The 17285-nt window shown below is 44.2% G+C and overlaps 1 protein-coding gene and 2 long non-coding RNA genes across 6 annotated transcripts in view; 2 read left to right on the top strand and 1 right to left on the bottom strand.

The window, feature by feature from the left end:
- Positions 1-4595, top strand: part of DIP2C (disco interacting protein 2 homolog C) — a 371973-nt gene extending 367378 nt beyond the window's left edge. For all 4 annotated transcript variants that reach the window (XM_059056827.2, XM_059056829.2, XM_067030168.1 and 1 more), the window contains one exon: positions 1734-4595. In XM_059056827.2, the coding sequence (XP_058912810.1) occupies positions 1734-1986 (253 nt within the window). In that variant the 3' untranslated portion in view covers positions 1987-4595. The remainder of the gene's footprint in view (positions 1-1733) is intronic.
- LOC136793856 (uncharacterized) lies at positions 819-3607 on the bottom strand. Its single transcript, XR_010839873.1, has 2 exons — positions 3376-3607; positions 819-1667 (listed from the first exon to the last, which is right to left on the bottom strand). It is a non-coding gene; the product is annotated as an uncharacterized lncRNA (long non-coding RNA).
- A 5767-nt stretch (positions 4596-10362) lies between the features above and the next one.
- Positions 10363-11390, top strand: LOC136793944 (uncharacterized). Its single transcript, XR_010840043.1, has 3 exons — positions 10363-10970; positions 11052-11120; positions 11309-11390. It is a non-coding gene; the product is annotated as an uncharacterized lncRNA (long non-coding RNA).
- The last annotated feature ends 5895 nt before the right edge of the window (positions 11391-17285 follow it).

Below are 17285 nucleotides of genomic sequence, written 5' to 3'. Positions count from 1 at the left end.
GAAACTGGCAGGGTCCCACCTCAGTTTCCATCTAAATAGCTATAAATACTAATCACAGCCTTCCATTTTTGTATTTTTAAGAAAATAATTTTGACTGGCTTGTATTGCCTCCCTCGAGTATTTTCTATCTAGTTGAAAAGGTGCCATTTCCACTTAAAAGTGTGTGGCAGGGGTGCCCCTCGTGGGTTTCTCCTTTCTGTTCTGAGCATTGCTTAGATGACGCGGAATAAAGCTGCGTTGTATTCCGAAGGGTTTCCTCTTCTCTTGGAGTCTGTGCAGCACAACTGTTCTGTTATTTCCCTCCCCCTTGCCTGTGGCCCCTCCTCACGGTTCCCCCATCAGTCACTTCATGCAGAGAAAGAAGGATGTGATGCCAGGTCACATCTGTGACTGCCTCACTGAGTATGGTCCAGTCCCCCAACCCTCTCAGCCACTGCGGCCCCAGGAGAGCTCCGGCGGAAGGAGAGTAGCCGGCAGCAGCCCGCGGCCTCCTGGCAGACCCCCTCCCCAGTTAACTGTGGAGTCTGAGCTGGTCCTAATGCTGCGCCATCGATTACAAATGCCAGGATAAGATTGTCCCCAGTACACATCAGAGTAGTCACATGTGATTCATGGACTTAGGGCACGGCCCGTGTGGAGCGGTGCCCGGTGCTGGGAGTTGTGCCCTGGGACTCGGCACTGGCACTTCTTCTCGGGAACAGCTCCCCACAAGGTTGTTCCCTTAGGTGTACACACTCATCACAAAGCAAAATCCAGAAGGAGGGGTCTGCTGAACACTTTCTCCAATGTCTCCCTTTCATTTTCATGTATTCATTGGCCATACTGAACAAAATATTCATTGTTTCCTAATAGGCATACCCTATGCTTTCAGGCAACAATAGTGAATGTTCCCAGATACTTCCTGCCTCACAACTGAGATAGAACCTTCTCTGTGTCTGGCAAGAGAAAGATCCCCGCAGCCCACTGCAGGGCCCCAGAGCCTGGCCTGGCCTCAACGTGGCCCCGGTGGCCAGGGGCAGTGTGTGTTAAGGTTCTTAAATGACCACGTTTTAAAAGCCCAACTATATGATGTTAAAGTGGCTTAAAGTGTAAAACACTGTTCTTAGGCTTTTACAAATTGGGCAGACAAAATACTCTGGGTGGCCCTCCTGTTGAAAGATCCAAAATAAGACACTTCTGGGTAAATCTCTGGAGTTCTCCAGGAATTACCCCACATGAGTCCAATCTCACTGCCTTGCCCTCATCCTAAACTCAGTACTTTAAACAGGAATCAGTTAATGTGCCCTGGGTCTGCAGTTGACCGCTGAGGTATCTGACTCCAGCGTGGCTGGAGCCCACGGGTCAGCTGGGCCAGGGGCTGGCAGCTCTTCACACGTTTTTCATCCCCCTGGTGGCAGAGGCAAGTCAGGACCAGCCCCAGTGCCCCCACCGTCCTAACCTCAGCGACAAGCCCACAGACCATGTTGCAGGCTGACCCAATCACCTGGCGGGACAGACTCCACCCTTAGGGGTGCGTGGATCCAGGAAGGGCAGGGGCGGGGCTGCTGCCACCGTGAGAGCAGGTCTGTAGGAGGTGCGGATGACGGGAGTGTGAGAGCCGGTCAGGGACCAACAGGACTGAAGAGGCTTAGCGCCCAGACAGGTCGGCAAAGAACCCAATGGAACGTCTGGAAAAGAAAACAGGATCGTTAAGTTCAAGCCCCGCTGTACAGTGATGCTTCTCTCTCTTCCAGTGCTGTGTTCACCTGGACAAATTTGCTGGTGGTTGTGGTTGAGCTCGACGGGTCCGAGCAGGAAGCCCTGGACCTGGTCCCCCTGGTGACCAACGTGGTCCTGGAGGAGCACTACCTGGTGGTGGGGGTGGTGGTGGTGGTGGACATCGGCGTCATCCCCATCAACTCCCGGGGGGAGAAGCAGCGCATGCACCTCCGCGACGGCTTCCTGGCCGACCAGCTGGACCCCATTTACGTGGCCTACAACATGTAGACACTCCCAGAGGTGGGCCGTCTGCTCAGTGTCGCGAGTGTGCAGACGCCAGGGCGAGTTTCCGAGCGGAGCCTTTGCCAAGTGGTGGGGAGGAGACTTTCCACTCGTCCTGATCGGCACGGGGATGAGACGAGAAATGTGAAGTTTGCTCAGAAGGACTTTGTGTTACTGCCTTCAGTTTGTTGGAAAAGCCCATTTCAAAAACTTTTTCTTTTTTTTTTTAATTATTGGATAATAAGTGCTTTCTTCGTAAATGTGGTATTTTGTTAAGCCAAAATAGCAATTAAAAAAATATTCTGCCCTCCAGATGGGTTCTTTTAAACAATTTATGTAGTGTAACAAAGAATTGTTTTCTCTGTTTTAATGTGTCATGAAATCTTAATGCCATGGACCTGCTACTAATTTAAGCCATTGCTGGAGCTCATCCTTTTAGGACAGTTTGTTGAGGTACGAGAAAACCTTCCAAATAGCACCTTCCAATTAGATTTTAGCAGCTTTCTTTGTCCGAAATGTGCTGAAGAAACAGGCTAATAATCGGCCTTTGAATTTTAGCATGGAATGAGAAGAAATTATAAATAAGGTGTATTTCGGCAATTACCTTGCAGATATCTTTGTACTAAACTAAAATGATAAAATAAGTTAACTTCTTATGTAATTATGTACAAAACGTTTAATTTATTTTGATCTCTTTAGAAGTATAACAGAGAAAACATTCAAGAATATTAAAGTCTTGTAATGTTTGCTAATATAAAAAGTGTTGTATTATCTTGCGTGGATAGCATCACAACAAATATATATATATGAAATATAAATTCACTAAGAACAAAGGAGATTTTAAAGTTTAAAACGCAGAACCTGTCACTTGCATGGCGTCCCCTCCACTGCACTGTAGATAGACTCTCGCCCGTTGCTGGTGTGCGCGGCCAGACAGCCAGCAGCACAGTCGGAACCTTTCCTCTGGAACCAGAGACCAGCAAGTGGCGGTGTCGCCTCAGAGGTGGCGGATCGGAGCTGGACGTGCACTTTTCCCTCTGCTGAGGGGTCTCGACGGATTGTCAGTGCTGCGTGCCCACCGCACTGCACGGCCTGGGGAGCAGCTGGCCCACAGCACGCGCTCCCTCGGCCGCAAGAATTCATTGCACAATGTTCCCATCATTTTTGTTTGTGTCACCTTTTTTTGGTCCTCGGTATGAAAAGGAATGTCATTCTGTGGTCATTTGCAGCGGGTTGTGCTGACTCCCTCAGCGGCTTTAAGGGAAGATACTCACCAGGGAGGGGGTCATGCCTGGGGAGCCGCCCCCACTGCCGGGACAACAGAGCTACTGGCTGGGGCAGGAGGCCCCCAACGCCCCCTCTTCCCCCCCACACACCCCACCCCCGTCACCGCACCTCCTGCGAGGACACGCTTCTGATTTCCATCTCTTGCTGCTGCTGCTGCTGCCGCCTCACACGCCTTGGAACTTTCAGAGCTCCTCGCACACTCCGGGACTGAATCAGCCCGTCTGCATCCAGCCAGGAAAAAGTATCAGCTGTCTGAGCGAGATTCACTTTGTAATTGCCCCAGTGCGCCCCACCGGGGCTGTGTCAGGTCTGCATGACTAAGATTGCTGCTGGCGAGACTGAGACCCTTTCTGTGAGGTTGTCTAATCTATCTGCCTTTGCTCTGTGTGCTGGCAGTGAGCCCTTTGCTACAAGAGAGTTTTGTTTGACTTCTGAGATCCAAGGCTAATTGCTGTTAAAATTTTAAGTGGCATTTTTTAAAAATTTGTCTGCATGTGGGGTGCATTGTTCCATCTCCACAAGCTATTTGATTTTTAAAATATTGTTTGACTTCATTGCTGTGTATGAATATTTCTCTACATGCTTCAGATACACATTCCCACAGTCTTTCGCTTCCTAAGGGGGAAAAAACCCCACCACACACAAGAAAGACACACATGCCCACCTTGTGTAGGGGGAGGGGTTTAAGGTTTCGGGTCCGACACTGATGAGGAAGCAGGACTGCAGGTGACTCGCGAGGCCCAGCGAGGTGGGGTGAGGTCGGTCCTGCTGTCCTGTGTCAGCGTCGAGGTCCAGAGGGCTCAGGGCTGGGATCCAAGTTCTGTTGTGCAAGAAAAAGGAAAGGAGACACTAAGTACCACCCGTTTAGCAATAAAGGAAGATCGTTCTGTACTAGGAATTGTGCTGTGGATGAGTCATTCATGAGAACGTGACCAGTGTTTGTCTTGTGACCTTGTGCTTTTGAAGTCAGACAAAACCGTGTGATCACCTTGCACACAGGAGGGTACACAGTGATCACTGAGACTCAGACCAACCCTACAGGGCGGCTTCCTCATGGTGCTTGTTTATTATATCTATTTAATCCTGCTTGACACTTTACCCAAGGGAAACGGTCCCTTTTACCAGTTGGATGCTAGCAGCGTTATTTCATAGTGTGGTGACTGGTTAGAGAAATTCCAGCCAATCACGGTTTCAAACAAAATTTTTATGTGCAAAGGACGGCAACCTTCTCGTATGTTAAACCACCAGTAAGCTTTGTACATCTGTGATAACGCCTGTTTTATATTCAAATGAACAAATAAAAGCTTTTATTTTTGTTGCTCTGAAAATAGCAGTTTCTTAATTGGTCCCCTGGAAAACTGGGCCAGCTTCCATCCTAGGAAGGAAGTGACTCCTACCAGGAATGTATCTGACTCTGTTTACATAATTTGTTGCATTACTTATCAGTACAGATAATCATACTTTGAACAATGTTTAAATTTTGATGTGGGCATTTATTGCTAAAAATATTCCTATGGCAACAAATGTTTTGTGAAATGTTTTTTTTTAATTCTTTTAAATATATCTAAATATATTTGTTCATATTTTGCTCCAAGTGTACAGATTATTGGTAACGTTCAGGAACAAGGAGTGTGAGTCTGTGTGCACAAACTCTCTGCTGCTCTTTGGCAGGAAGCTTTGCCAGGACATAGATCTCGCTGACGATTCCAACCCAAATTATCTTTGTTTTGATCTTGGCTTCATCTCTTGGAAAGAGCGGGATACTCCAATAAAGATGTTTAAAAAAAAAAAAAGTAGTAGCGGGTTAACTGACCTCCAGCCTGATGGTTACAAAAGCTTAAGTTTAATACACGTGAAAATCAGTAGAACTGATTCTGCACACAGATCAACAGGTTTCACCCGAGTGCCTTTGTGTTCGAATTCCACTTGTACCAGGACCGTCCCGCACTAATTGGGGGTATAAAAGTGGGTGGTTGGTGCAGACCACCTGCATTGGGTGACTCAGAACGTTGCTGACACAGAACTGCCCCATGTGGCCGTGCTTTGTGCAGCGTGTGTGTTCCTGTGCGTGCGTAGGGTTTCTTCTGATGCCGCGTTCTGCGTCCTCCAGCACAATGCTGAGGTCTGGGGACACAGTCAGGAGTTTGGTCAGCTGGTCGATCATCATTCTGGGTCTTACCATCCTCGTTGATGTCTCGTGTCCCACGTCGGGTGGTGTGTCCACCTCAAGGGACGTGGTGTCACTGCTTCCGAGGAGAGAGTTTCTGTTTCCTTGACATCCGCGTCTTTTGTGACTTGTAGTCTCGACTTACATCTTCTCAGCAGAACTCACAGCCCCGGTCCCCACCGGTGGGCCAGCCCTTTCTCTCCTGCCGGCCCACAGGTGGGCTCTGGGTCCCAAGAGGGCATCTTTCCCGTCACGGCCGCTCTGGCTCCAGTCCAGTGGGCCCCTCAGTTCACCTCTTAACTGTCTTTCCGTTTTTAAGGTTAATCCATGAACAAAATAACTGGGCAAGACCAAGTCAGTACGATACCTTAGCGAGAGACTTGGGTCAGCTGTGCTGCCTCGGGCGGTGGTTGGCGGTGGTGACCCCTCGAGGTGGTCCACGCATCAGCTCCTCTGGCTGGGGTGGATCCCCCGTGTCTCGGTGACCCCTCGGCTCCCCCCTTTCCCTCCCCTCCCCCCTCCATCCTGCACATCGCTGTCACCCCCGACTCGGTCGTTCACAGGGGGCGGGTCGGAGGCCCACCCAGGGCCGGCACAGAGGCCTCTAGCAGATGGACGGCATCTGCAGCTGAGCCGGCCGTGCTGGTCGTCGGGGCAGGAGGCTGGCAGGTGGCTCGGCTCCGCGGCTCCTCACTCATCACCTGTGAAGAGAGCGCGGGGCCCCACGTGGGGCTGTCGGGCTCGGGGGACAGACTGACCAGGGGAAAAGCAAAGGAGCAGAAACGGAAAGTGAGAAGGAGGAAGGGAAGCCCGGCAGTGCGGGCGCAGAGGATCCAGGCTTGGCCTCAGCTCCCCTCGTTTTGCTTCGTTTCCCTACCTCGTGTTGGTGTTGACACGTGTTGACAGATAACTCTGGGACTGTCCAGCTTCCCTAGGGGGACCAGGGCGTGTGTTCTCTGCGGGCCAGACCGGCCCGAGCAGACGTTCAGGAGATGCGGGCGAGCCGCTGAGGGACAGCGGTCCGCTAACTTGATGCGTCCCTGCTCTGCTGACCGTCAGGAGGACGAGGACCGCGTCGGGACTTGCACTTCGGCGGAACCCCGGATGGAGCGGTGAGGTGAGGGCCACGTGCGGCCAGAGCAGCCCCCTCCCTGCATTCCCATGGGACGTTTTCCGAGGGACCGGATGCACCCACGCGTCTTGTCAGTCACCCTTGGCGGTCCCTGACCCCCGTCCATGCTCCCTCAACCTGGGGGGCAAGGGGCAGCATTGCTGTGCATCCCGTTCCTCAGCCCCCCGTGCGAGGGCAGAGGCCACCTGTCCTGACCACTGTCCAATGGGCTTTCCCACAGGTCAGGCAGCATCAAAAGCATCCGAGCCTGAGAGCCAGGGGGTGACACTCTCCTCGCGGAGCAAAGCTCCTAGCCGCCAAGGGGGCAGCGCGGCTTTCACGTCAGTGTCACCTGGACAATGGCTGCAGGGTGTCCTAGCTGGCAAGTGGCGGCAGCGTGTCACCGGCTGGGGTTCCTGGATGTAGGAGTGGGCTGTGAGGTGAGTTGGCCGGTCTTGATGGGTCTTAGGGATGCTTTTGGTTAAGGTTAAACCGTTGGTCGTTAGCGGGCAGTTACACCTGAACGGGCAGTGGCACACTGATTATGCTGCATATTGGCAACAGCTCCAGCGAGAGTTGAACCAGATCCTCACCAGCCTGCTAAGGCTGGGGTGGCGGACATGTCTGTAAAGGGCCAGGTGGCTTCTGTCTGAACCACTCAAGTCCTGACGTTGTGACCCAGGTGCAGCCCTCAGATCTGTGGGAAAGGATCTGGTCCAACAGAACTGTATTTAAGAACACAGAAACGTAAATTTCATATAATTCTCCCATCATGAAATATTATTCTGTGGATTTTTTCCAAGTATAAATGCTACCTTTAGCTTGTGGGCCCTACAAAAATAGGCAGTAGCTGGATTTGGCCAGATTTGGGGTTGTAGTTTGCTGATTGCTGTTGTAAGACACACAAGTAATAAGGCAAACTTTTGAGAATTAACTTCTGATTCTGGTTTTTCTTTTAAAAGCAATTAGTTTCTGAGTCTGATAGTTTGGGCTTTAAATGTTTTAATTTTCCAACTTCTGTCTCTTTCACTTATTCAGTCAATAAACATTTGAGCACCAGCCATGGGTTGTTGCTGGGTTGAAGTCTGGGAGGAGCCCACCCTCCTCAGAGCCCGTGTCCAGCAGGGACAGCAAGGCCTGAGCCAGAGACTGAGGGTCAGTCTTGGCTCTGCCAACACAGGGGATCACGTAAGCTTTCCCGTCTTTACAAAGAAGGGTGAGACTAGATGGTCTTGAAGATCCTGTTTCCCTTACACACGCTGTTCTTCAGACTAATCCTCTAACCAAAATACGGTGCTGAGGCCAGTGCCTCGTCTCACCATCAAGCAGCTGGTGCTGCTCGTAACTAACCTGCTCCAGCCGGGACTGCACAGGGAGGAAGGGACTCGTGTGTTTCTCAGAGTAGAGCCGGGGTGAACTGGCCACATGCCCTCAGGGTGTCTGGGGCGTCGTTTGTGCCGATACGCCCTGTCGGCAAGATACCAGAGCAGCCTCTCCCGCCTCCCTTCGTGGTATAGGAGTTAGGGCGCCTGGTATCCTGCACTGAACAACAGGGAGGTCCCCAAAATGTCAGGATTCTTTTTAAGCAGCCAAGTTCAGAATTTTATATCTCAGTTGAATGATAATCTATCAGCAGAGGCTGATAGATTATTAGCAGAGGCTAACACTTTGCTATTAGTTTCTAACTCTATCAAATGTTTCAGGATATAAGGAGAAACATTTGAGAAGCTGTTTACAGAGACCCCATGGTCCTTTGTAATGTGAACAATTAAAGCCTCCATTTGGTCTGCTTAAAATTCAAGTCAAATGTTCAAGTTTTCACATGTTAAATATTTTGTTTAGTCATGCGAGAGGGTGGTCTGTGGAAGATAATTTGCTGCAGGAAGGTCCTTCTCCCCATGGGCACCTCTCTGTTTTTCCAGCCTGTCCTTTGTCCAGACATCTCTGCTACATAATCCTCGATTCACTCAGCCGTGGGCTCCCGTGACTCCTTGAGTTTCAGGGAACCAGGACAATAAGTCAGTTTAATGGCTGTAAGGAGCTCCTACTATGTTTAAAGCACTTAATGAGGATAAAGGAGGAGGTTCCAGGAGGCACGAGATCGTCAGGGACAACAGTCTAGTTATGGAAAATGAAGGTAGAAAGCACGAGTGGGCTGGTGCAGTGTGTGTGAAGGTGTCCAGACCTCTCCAGTTAGACACAATGCAGTTAGACAAGAGGAAAAAGAAAAATATCACTGTTACCTGCCATCACCACCTCACCATTTACAGCCTGGGCTGTTAGGAAAACCCAAATCGTCCTTTTGAAAAAAAGGTAACATTTTGAATAGGTAATCCAGTCACATGGTCCAAATATGGAAATTACAGGAAGAGGTTCAGTCTTGTCCTGGCGCCCCCCCCGCCTCCACACAGTCCATGACAGGTGGCCATTTATACTCGTTTCTGGTGTATCATTTCTGTGTTTCTTTATGTGAATACAAGTCAGTTATGAATACATATCCTATCATCCCTTGGTTCTAACCCAAAGGTAGTCTACCATACACTCTGCTCTGTAATGTTGGCACCGAGAGCTGCTACTTTTTTAAAAGCATCACAGCATCCCATCTTCCCTAATTCCATTCCTGTCAGTGGACACTTAGCCTTTTCCAATCAACTTTTGTTATGACGAAAACAGTTCATTTTACATGTGGGCAAGCGTACCTGATGGGTAGATTTCTGGACATAGGATTGATGAGTCATTGGGTAAATGCATCTGTAACTTTCACGGATTTTGCCAGAGAGCCCCATAGTGGTTTCACTTTGATTTTTCACTTTCACCAGCAACTCTTCAACGACAGAAAGTATCGATTTAATTAAATTTATCTCATTATAAGTAAGTTTGAATATTTTAAAAATATCTTAAAGACTACTTGTATTTCTCTTTCTGCGGATTGTTTGTTCATGACCCTTGAACTACTAACTTGTCAGGAAATATTGTGAACGTTTTTAAAAGGCAAAAAAAAAAAAAAAAAAAAAGATTATTGGAAGTCCTGTCTAACTCACCTATCCAGGTTCTCTGCCTTTTACTGTCTTTGAACTACTTTACAATCTGTTAATTGTGGAAGACTGATAATACTAATTATTCTTGTCCATAGAAATGCAAATTGTGTCCCTGTAGACAGACCTGTTTCACATCTATTTGTAAATTCACCTCAGAATTCCTTGTTTTCTGTATCTGTGGTGTTCTTGGAATCCTCCTTTGAACCAGTTGTAAAATCTTTGATACATGTTTATATTGGCATGGGAGTGGTGACTGTTTCTCTTTGGCATTGTCCTTCTACACACTTTTTCCTCTTGATTGCTGTGATTTCTGTTAGTTGGGGAGATTGGCCCTTTGTGATGAGTTGAAATTTTTTTTCCCTCTTTGTGTCACTTTTTTTTCAATTCACTTTTTTTGCCATGCTGAACTTTCTTTATGTGGTTGAATTTATCCACCTTGTGTGGCTTTGCAGTTTGTTGTGCTTGAGCACATGATGCTTTCAGTCCATGTTACCTCTCCTGCTTAGTTGGTTTTTTCCATGAGCCTCACTCGTCTTAGGCTCCAGACTTTCTGGAGCCTAAGACAAGTGAGGGCCTGGAGATAGTCATTCTGATAAGTGTATATTGCTACTGATCAGGCACTTTCCTTGTACTTCTTAATATTACAAGACCAGAAAAGATTCTGCTTTGCATTCCAATTATGCATAAACTTATTAACTTTAAAAAAATCTCATCTCTTATTGTATGCTCTCAAACAGAATTCCAGAGGAAACAGCCGCTTTCTAGGAGACCAGAGGAATGTGTATAGCATCAAGATACTATGCCATTTCTGCAGATAAAAGGAACCAGTCCTGGGCTTCCCTGGTGGCACAGTGGTTGAGAGTCCGCCTGCCGATGCAGGGGACACGGGTTCGTGCCCCGGTCCGGGAAGATCCCACATGCCACGGAGCGGGTAGGCCCGTGAGCCATGGCTGCTGAGCCTGCACGTCCGGAGCCTGTGCTCCGCAACGGGAGAAACCACAACAGTGAGAGGCCCGCGTATGGAAAAAAAAAAAAAAAAAAAGAACCAGTCCTAATTATTACATCAGACCAGAGAGAAAGGACTGATTTGCAAAGAAAAGTTCGGTATGGGACCTGAGCTGGATGCCTGAGCTGGATGCTTAAAAAAAAAAAAAAAAAAAAATGCATGTGGACAGGTAGGGGCTTGGAGACATCTGTTACTCCCAGAGCTGCAGGAAGGGTTTGAGAGACAGAGGTAACGGATGCAAAGACAGACTTGGGGGAAAAGGTAGCTTCCACATGGATAAGGGACCTGAAACGGCAAGTCTCACTGACAGCTGCTCTCCCAAGGGGCACGGTTAGCACAAAAGGCGGTGAGACGTAACTTGTACGTGGAACCTTCTGCCAGGTAAACTTCCCCTCCCGCCTTTCCACTCTTCCCTCATCCTTTTTTCTGAGCCCTTCTTAATTATGTATTTTCTCTGTTCAGACCCAGGCTCAGGGCAGCCAGGATAAGGACCAAGAGCAGAGCAGATGCAGCTCTCGGCCCAAAGGCCAGGTGAGGAGCACCCCCCACACACACACACAGGCCCAGGTGAGGAGTCCACCTGCAATGTGGGGGGCATGTCACAGCCACTCTCCAAGAAGGTGCCTGGGTCTGATGAGGCCCTCTGGGATTCTTGGGCAGTGCCTAAGACCATTCTTTATGCTTCTGAAAAACTTACTGCAAACTCTTGTAAAATCCAGAATAAAATGCTTGGAAGTGATTTATTTATAAGAAGAGCTCCCAATCTCTGGCCTAAAGATCAACGGCGGAAAGAAACTGAACACAAATCGCAGGATTTAAACTGGAGGCAAACAAATGGAGAAGGTGTGCTCCATGGCATGTCTTCACTCTCCAGCAGCAGGTACTCGGGGGCTGGAATTACTAAAAGGTTATAAGAATTATAGCTTGATCTTTCTTAATCTTTATGATCCTCTTTAAAATGAATTAGAAAAGAGTAGATTATCATTCCTTTTTTTTTTTTTAAACAAAATGTGTAATAATTTGTTTAAACCTAATCTTGCCTACTACCTGAGACCTCACTCACTGAACAGACGTGGTTCAAAGGAAAGCTTAGTCTAAACTGATTATAGAATTGGTCCTCTCAGGTCATATGCAGTCTCTCGTGGACAAGAACACTGGGTCTTTGAGCTAACTTCCCCTCTCCTGCTGTTCCCCTCAAGAGTTTTTAGAGTAGGGGGAGAAGTGTGTCTTCTAAAGGTGGATAAAGGTGAGGGGTCTTTGGATCCATGCAGTGACCTTTGTCTTCTGATCTCTCAATGACATGCCTTGCTGCCTGGTTTCTGGATGTCCCCTTGGCCTTCAGAGTTGACATTTTTAGCATCAGGAACTCAGGGTCTGTTACTGGGGTATTGCTCCCTATCTACCGTGACTGACACTACTCAGATGTCTCTGACATCTGACTGCCTTTTGTTACTCATTCAGTTATTGATGGACATTTGGGTTGCTTACATGTTTTAGCTATTGTTGAATAATGCTGCTATGAACATGGGTGTACAGATATCTCTTCAAGACACTGCTTTCAGTTCTTCTGGGTTTATACCCAGAGAGGAATTGCTGGATCATATGAAAATTCTGTTTTTAATTTTTAGGGGGAACCACCATACTGTTTTCCACAGTGGCTGCACCATTTTACATTCCCACCAACAGTGCACAAGAGTTCTGATTTCTCCACATCCTTACCAGCACTTATTTTCTGTTTTGTTTTGTTTTGATAGTAGCCGTTCTAATAGATGGAAGATTGTATCTCATAGGTTTGATTTGCATTTCCCCAATAACTAGTGATGTTGAACATCTTTTCATGTGATTATTGACAGTCTGTAGCTCTTCATTGGAGCTATGTCTGTTCAAGTCCTTTGCCCATTTTTGAATTGAGTTGTTTATTTGTTTTGAGTTTTAGGACTTCTCTGTATATTCTGGATATAAATCCCTTATCAGATACATGGTTTGCAGATATATTCTCCCATTCTGTGGGTTGCCTTCTGTAGATAGTGTCTTTCAATGCACAAAATTTTAAATTTTTCATGAAGCCAAGTTTTTCTACTTGTTTTTTTGGTTGCCTGTGCCTTTGGTGTCATATTTAAGAAGTCATTGTCAAATCTAATATGGGAAGTTTGGGCCCTATGTTTTCTTCTAAGAGTTTTATAGAGTTAGGGCTTACGTTGAGGTCTTTGATCCATTTTCAGGTATTTTTTGTATATAGTGTTGGCAAGGCTCCAGCTTCATTCTTTTGCATGTGGATATCATTTTCTAGCACCATTTGTTGAAAAACCTGTCCTATCTGCATTGAATGGTCTTGACACCATTGTCAAAAACTATTTGAAAATATATGCTAAGGTTTATTACTGGGCTCTCTATGCGATTCCTACGTCAGTATTATGTCAATACCATGTCATTTTGATTACTGTAGCTTTGTAGTAGGTTTTAAAATCAGGACATGCAAATCCTTCCACTTTAATCTTCTTTTTCAAGGTTGTTTTGGATATTTGAGGTCCTTTAAGATTTCATATGAATTTTAGGATGGGGTTTTCTTTTTGTGCAAAAACGTCTTTGGAATTTGGATAGGTATTACATTGGATCTGCAGATCACTTTGGGTATAATGAAAACTATAAAGCATTGCTGAAAGAAATTAAAGAAAATATAAGTAAAAGAAAACGCATCCTATGTTCATAGATTTGAAGACAGTATTGCTACTTTGTTGATGCTCTTGTTGTTAGTAAACTAGGAACAGAGGATAATTTCTTCAACTTGATAAAGAACATCTACAAAAAACCTACAGCTGAAATCGTACTTCATGGTGAGAAACTCAAAGCTTTCCCACTAAGATTAGGCACAATGCAGAGACATTCCCTCTCACCACTTCTTTTCAACATTGTACTGGAAGTACTTGCTAATGCAACAACGCAAGAAAAGGTAATAAAAGATACATAGATTAGGAAGGAAGACATAAAACTGCTTTGTTTGTAGATGACATGATTGTCTATGGAGAAAATCCAAAAGAATCAATGAAACAACTCCTGGGCCTAATAAGTGACTACAGCAAGGTTGCAGGATACAAGGTTAACATACAAAAGCCAATCATTTTCCTATATACCAGTAATGAGCAAGTGGAATTTGAAATTAAAAGCACAATGCCATTTACTTTAGCACTCCCACAATGAAATACTTAGTTATAATCTAAAATACATATAAAAACTACATGAGAACTACACAACTCTGATGAACAAAATCAAAGAATAAATGGAGAGATATTCCTTATTCATGGATAAGAAGACTTAATATTATCAAGATGTCAATTCCTCCTACCTTGACTCAATGCAATCCCAATAAGATCCCAGCAAATTATTTTGTAGATACTGACAAACTGATTCTAAAATTTATATGGAGAGTCATAAGACCCAGAATAGCCAACACAATATTGAAGGAGAAGAGCAAATTTGGAGGACTTATGCACCTTGACTTTAAGACTTACTATAAAGCCTTGGTAATCAAGACAGTGTGGTACTGGAAAAATAATAGATAATAGATCAGTGGGACAGAGTAGAGAGGCAAGAAATAGGTCCTCATAAATATAGCCAACTGATCTTTTACAAAGGAACAAAAGCAATACAATGGAGCAAAGATAGTATCTTCAACAAATGGTGCTGAAATGACTAGACATCTACATGCAAAAATATGAATCTAGACACAGATCTTAACACCCTTCACTAAAATTAACTCAAAATGATCTTACACCAAAGTGTAAAACACAAAACTGTAAAACTCCTAAAAGATAACATAGGGGAAAACTTAAATGATCTTCAGTATGGTGATGCCTTTTTAGATATAACATTAAAGGCATGATCCATGAAAAAAAATTGATAAACTGGACTTCATTAAAATTAAAAACTTATCTGTGAAAGACAGTGTTAAGAGAATGAAATCAAGCCACAGACTGGGAGAAAATATTTGCAAAAGACACATCTGATAAAGGACTCTTATCTAAAATATACAAAGAATTATTAAAAATCAACAATAAGAAAATGGACAACCCAAATAAAAAGAGGGCCAATGACCTGATTAGATATGCCACCAAAGAAGATATACAGATGGCAGTTAAGCATATGAAAAGATGTTCCACATCATATTTCATCAGGAAAATTAAAATTAAAACAGCAATGAGATAACACTACACAACTTACTTAGAATGATCAAAAACCAAAGCACTGATAACACCAAATGCCAGCGAGGATGTGAAGCAACAAAAACTCTCATACGTTGCTGGTGGGAATGCAAAATGATGCAACCACTTTGGAAGACAATTCGGCAGTTTCTTACGAAGTGAAACGTACTCTTACCATACAATCCAACAATCACATTCCTTGGTGTTTACCCAAAGGAAAACTTATGTCCATACAAAAACCTCCACACAGATGTTTATAGCAGCTTGATTCATAGTTGCCTTCAGTAGGTGAGTGGATAAATAAACTGAAGTATATCCAGACAGTGGAATATTATTCAGCGCTAAAGAAATAAGCTCTCAGGTAACGAGAAGACATGGAAGAACCTTAAATGATAAATTACCAAGTGAAAGAAGCCAATCAGAAAAAGCTAAATACTGTATGATTCCACCAATATGACATTCAGGAAAAGACAAATCTATGGAGACAATTTAAAGATTAGTGGTTACCAGGGATGGTGGTGGGGAGAGATGACTGGACAGAGCACAGAGGATTTTTAGGATAATGAGAACATTCTATATGATACTATGATGGATATATGTCATTACACATTTGTGCAAACCCTTAGAATGTGCAACACCAAGAGTGAACTCTGATGTCAACTATGAACTTTAGGTGATTAATGTGTTCATGTAGGCTCATCCTTGGTAAAAAATTTTAAAACTTCTGGTGAGTGATGTCTATAATGGGTGAGGCTGTGAAGGGGACATATGGGAAATCTTGGTCCCTTCTTCTCAATTTTGTTGTAAAAGTAAAACTTCTAAAAATATTTTTTAAATGCAAGAAAACCTTTTATTAAGATAGTTGGTTCAGTGGAATAAAAATTATTTGGCTAAAAGAATAAAGAAAAAAAGAGCTATGTGGTGAATATACAGAAACTCTTATGAAGTTATATTCCATAAATAATAGAATTCAGACCACAGTCTATAGTCAGATGTTGTACTATTATCATAATTGCTATTTAATAATTATATTTGAACCACCAAAAAGAGCTAAACAAAAGATAACTTTTAAAAATTCTACATTGTAGAAGACTAGCACATTTGCTCTCTCAATCAGCTCTCCTTGTTAAATTATAAATGTATTCTTTTTTAAAATTTATTTTTATTGAGATATAATTGGCATATAACATGGTATAAGTTTAAGGTGTACAACATGTTGATTTAGTACATCTATATATTGCATTATGAGTACCATTGTAGTGTTAGCTAACACCTCCATCACATCACGTAACTGTTTGTGGTGGAAATTAAGACCTAGTCTCTTGGCAAAAGTTTATAATATAGTATTGTCTGTAATCACTATGTTGCATACTAGTTTTCCAAAACTTATTTGCCTATTGGTTGCAAGTTTTTTCCCAATTCCCCCACCCCTCAGTCCCTGATGACCACCATTCTACTGTTTTTATGAGTTTGGCTCTTTTAGAGTCCATATTTAAATGAGATCATGCAGTATTTGTCTTTCTCTGTCTGACTTATCTCACTTAGCATAATGACCGCAAGGTCCATCCATGTTGTCACAAATGTCAGCATTTCCTTCTTTCTCATGGCTAAATAATATTGCATTGTGTATAAGTACCCCAACTTCTTTATCCATCCATCCATCCACTGACAGACACCTAGGTAGTTTCCATATCTTGGCTGTTGTGAATACTGCAGTAAACATGGGAATGCATATATCTCTTTGATATCCTGTTTTCACTTCCTTTGGCTATATACCCAGGATTGGAATTGCTGGATCAGATGGTAGTTCTATTTTTAATTTTGGGGGAACCTCCCTACTGTTTTCCATAGTAACTAAACCAATTTACGTTTCCAACAACAGTACATAAGTGTTCCCTTTTTCCACATCCTGGTCAACACTTGTTTTCTTGTGTCTTTTTGATGATGGCCATTCTAATGGTGTGAGGTGACATTTCATTGTGGTTTTGATTTGCATTTCCTGGTGACTGATGATGTTGAGCATGTTTTCATGTACCTGTTAGCCAGCCACCTGCATGTCTTTGAAAAAATTTTTTATTTGGTTCCTCTGCTCATTTTTAAATCAGATTGTTTACTTTTTTGTTATTGAGTTGTTTGCATTTTGGATATTAAATCCTTATCCAATATGTGTTGTGCAAATATTTTTCCCTATTTCATAGTTTGCCTTTTCATTTTTTATTGGCTCTTTTGCTGTGCAGAAGCTTTTTAGTTTGATGTAGTCCCACTTGTTGAATTTTGCTTTTGTTGCTTGTGTGTTTGGTGTCATATCTAGAAAATCATTGCCAAGATTAATATTAAGGCGTTTCTTTCCTATGTTTTCTTCTAGGAGTTTTATCAGGTCTCATGCTTACGTCTTTAATCCACTTCAAGTTAATTTATGTAAGTGGTGTAAGATAGGGGTCCAATTTCATTACTCTTCATGTGGTTATTCAAGCTTTCCCAGCTCCATTTGTGGAAG

Source organism: Kogia breviceps, chromosome 3 (genome assembly GCF_026419965.1).
Source record: "Kogia breviceps isolate mKogBre1 chromosome 3, mKogBre1 haplotype 1, whole genome shotgun sequence".
In the NCBI taxonomy this organism is placed as follows: domain Eukaryota; kingdom Metazoa; phylum Chordata; class Mammalia; order Artiodactyla; family Physeteridae; genus Kogia; species Kogia breviceps.
Note: the sequence above shows the minus strand (reverse complement) of the source record. Positions and strands in the feature narration are given on the sequence as shown.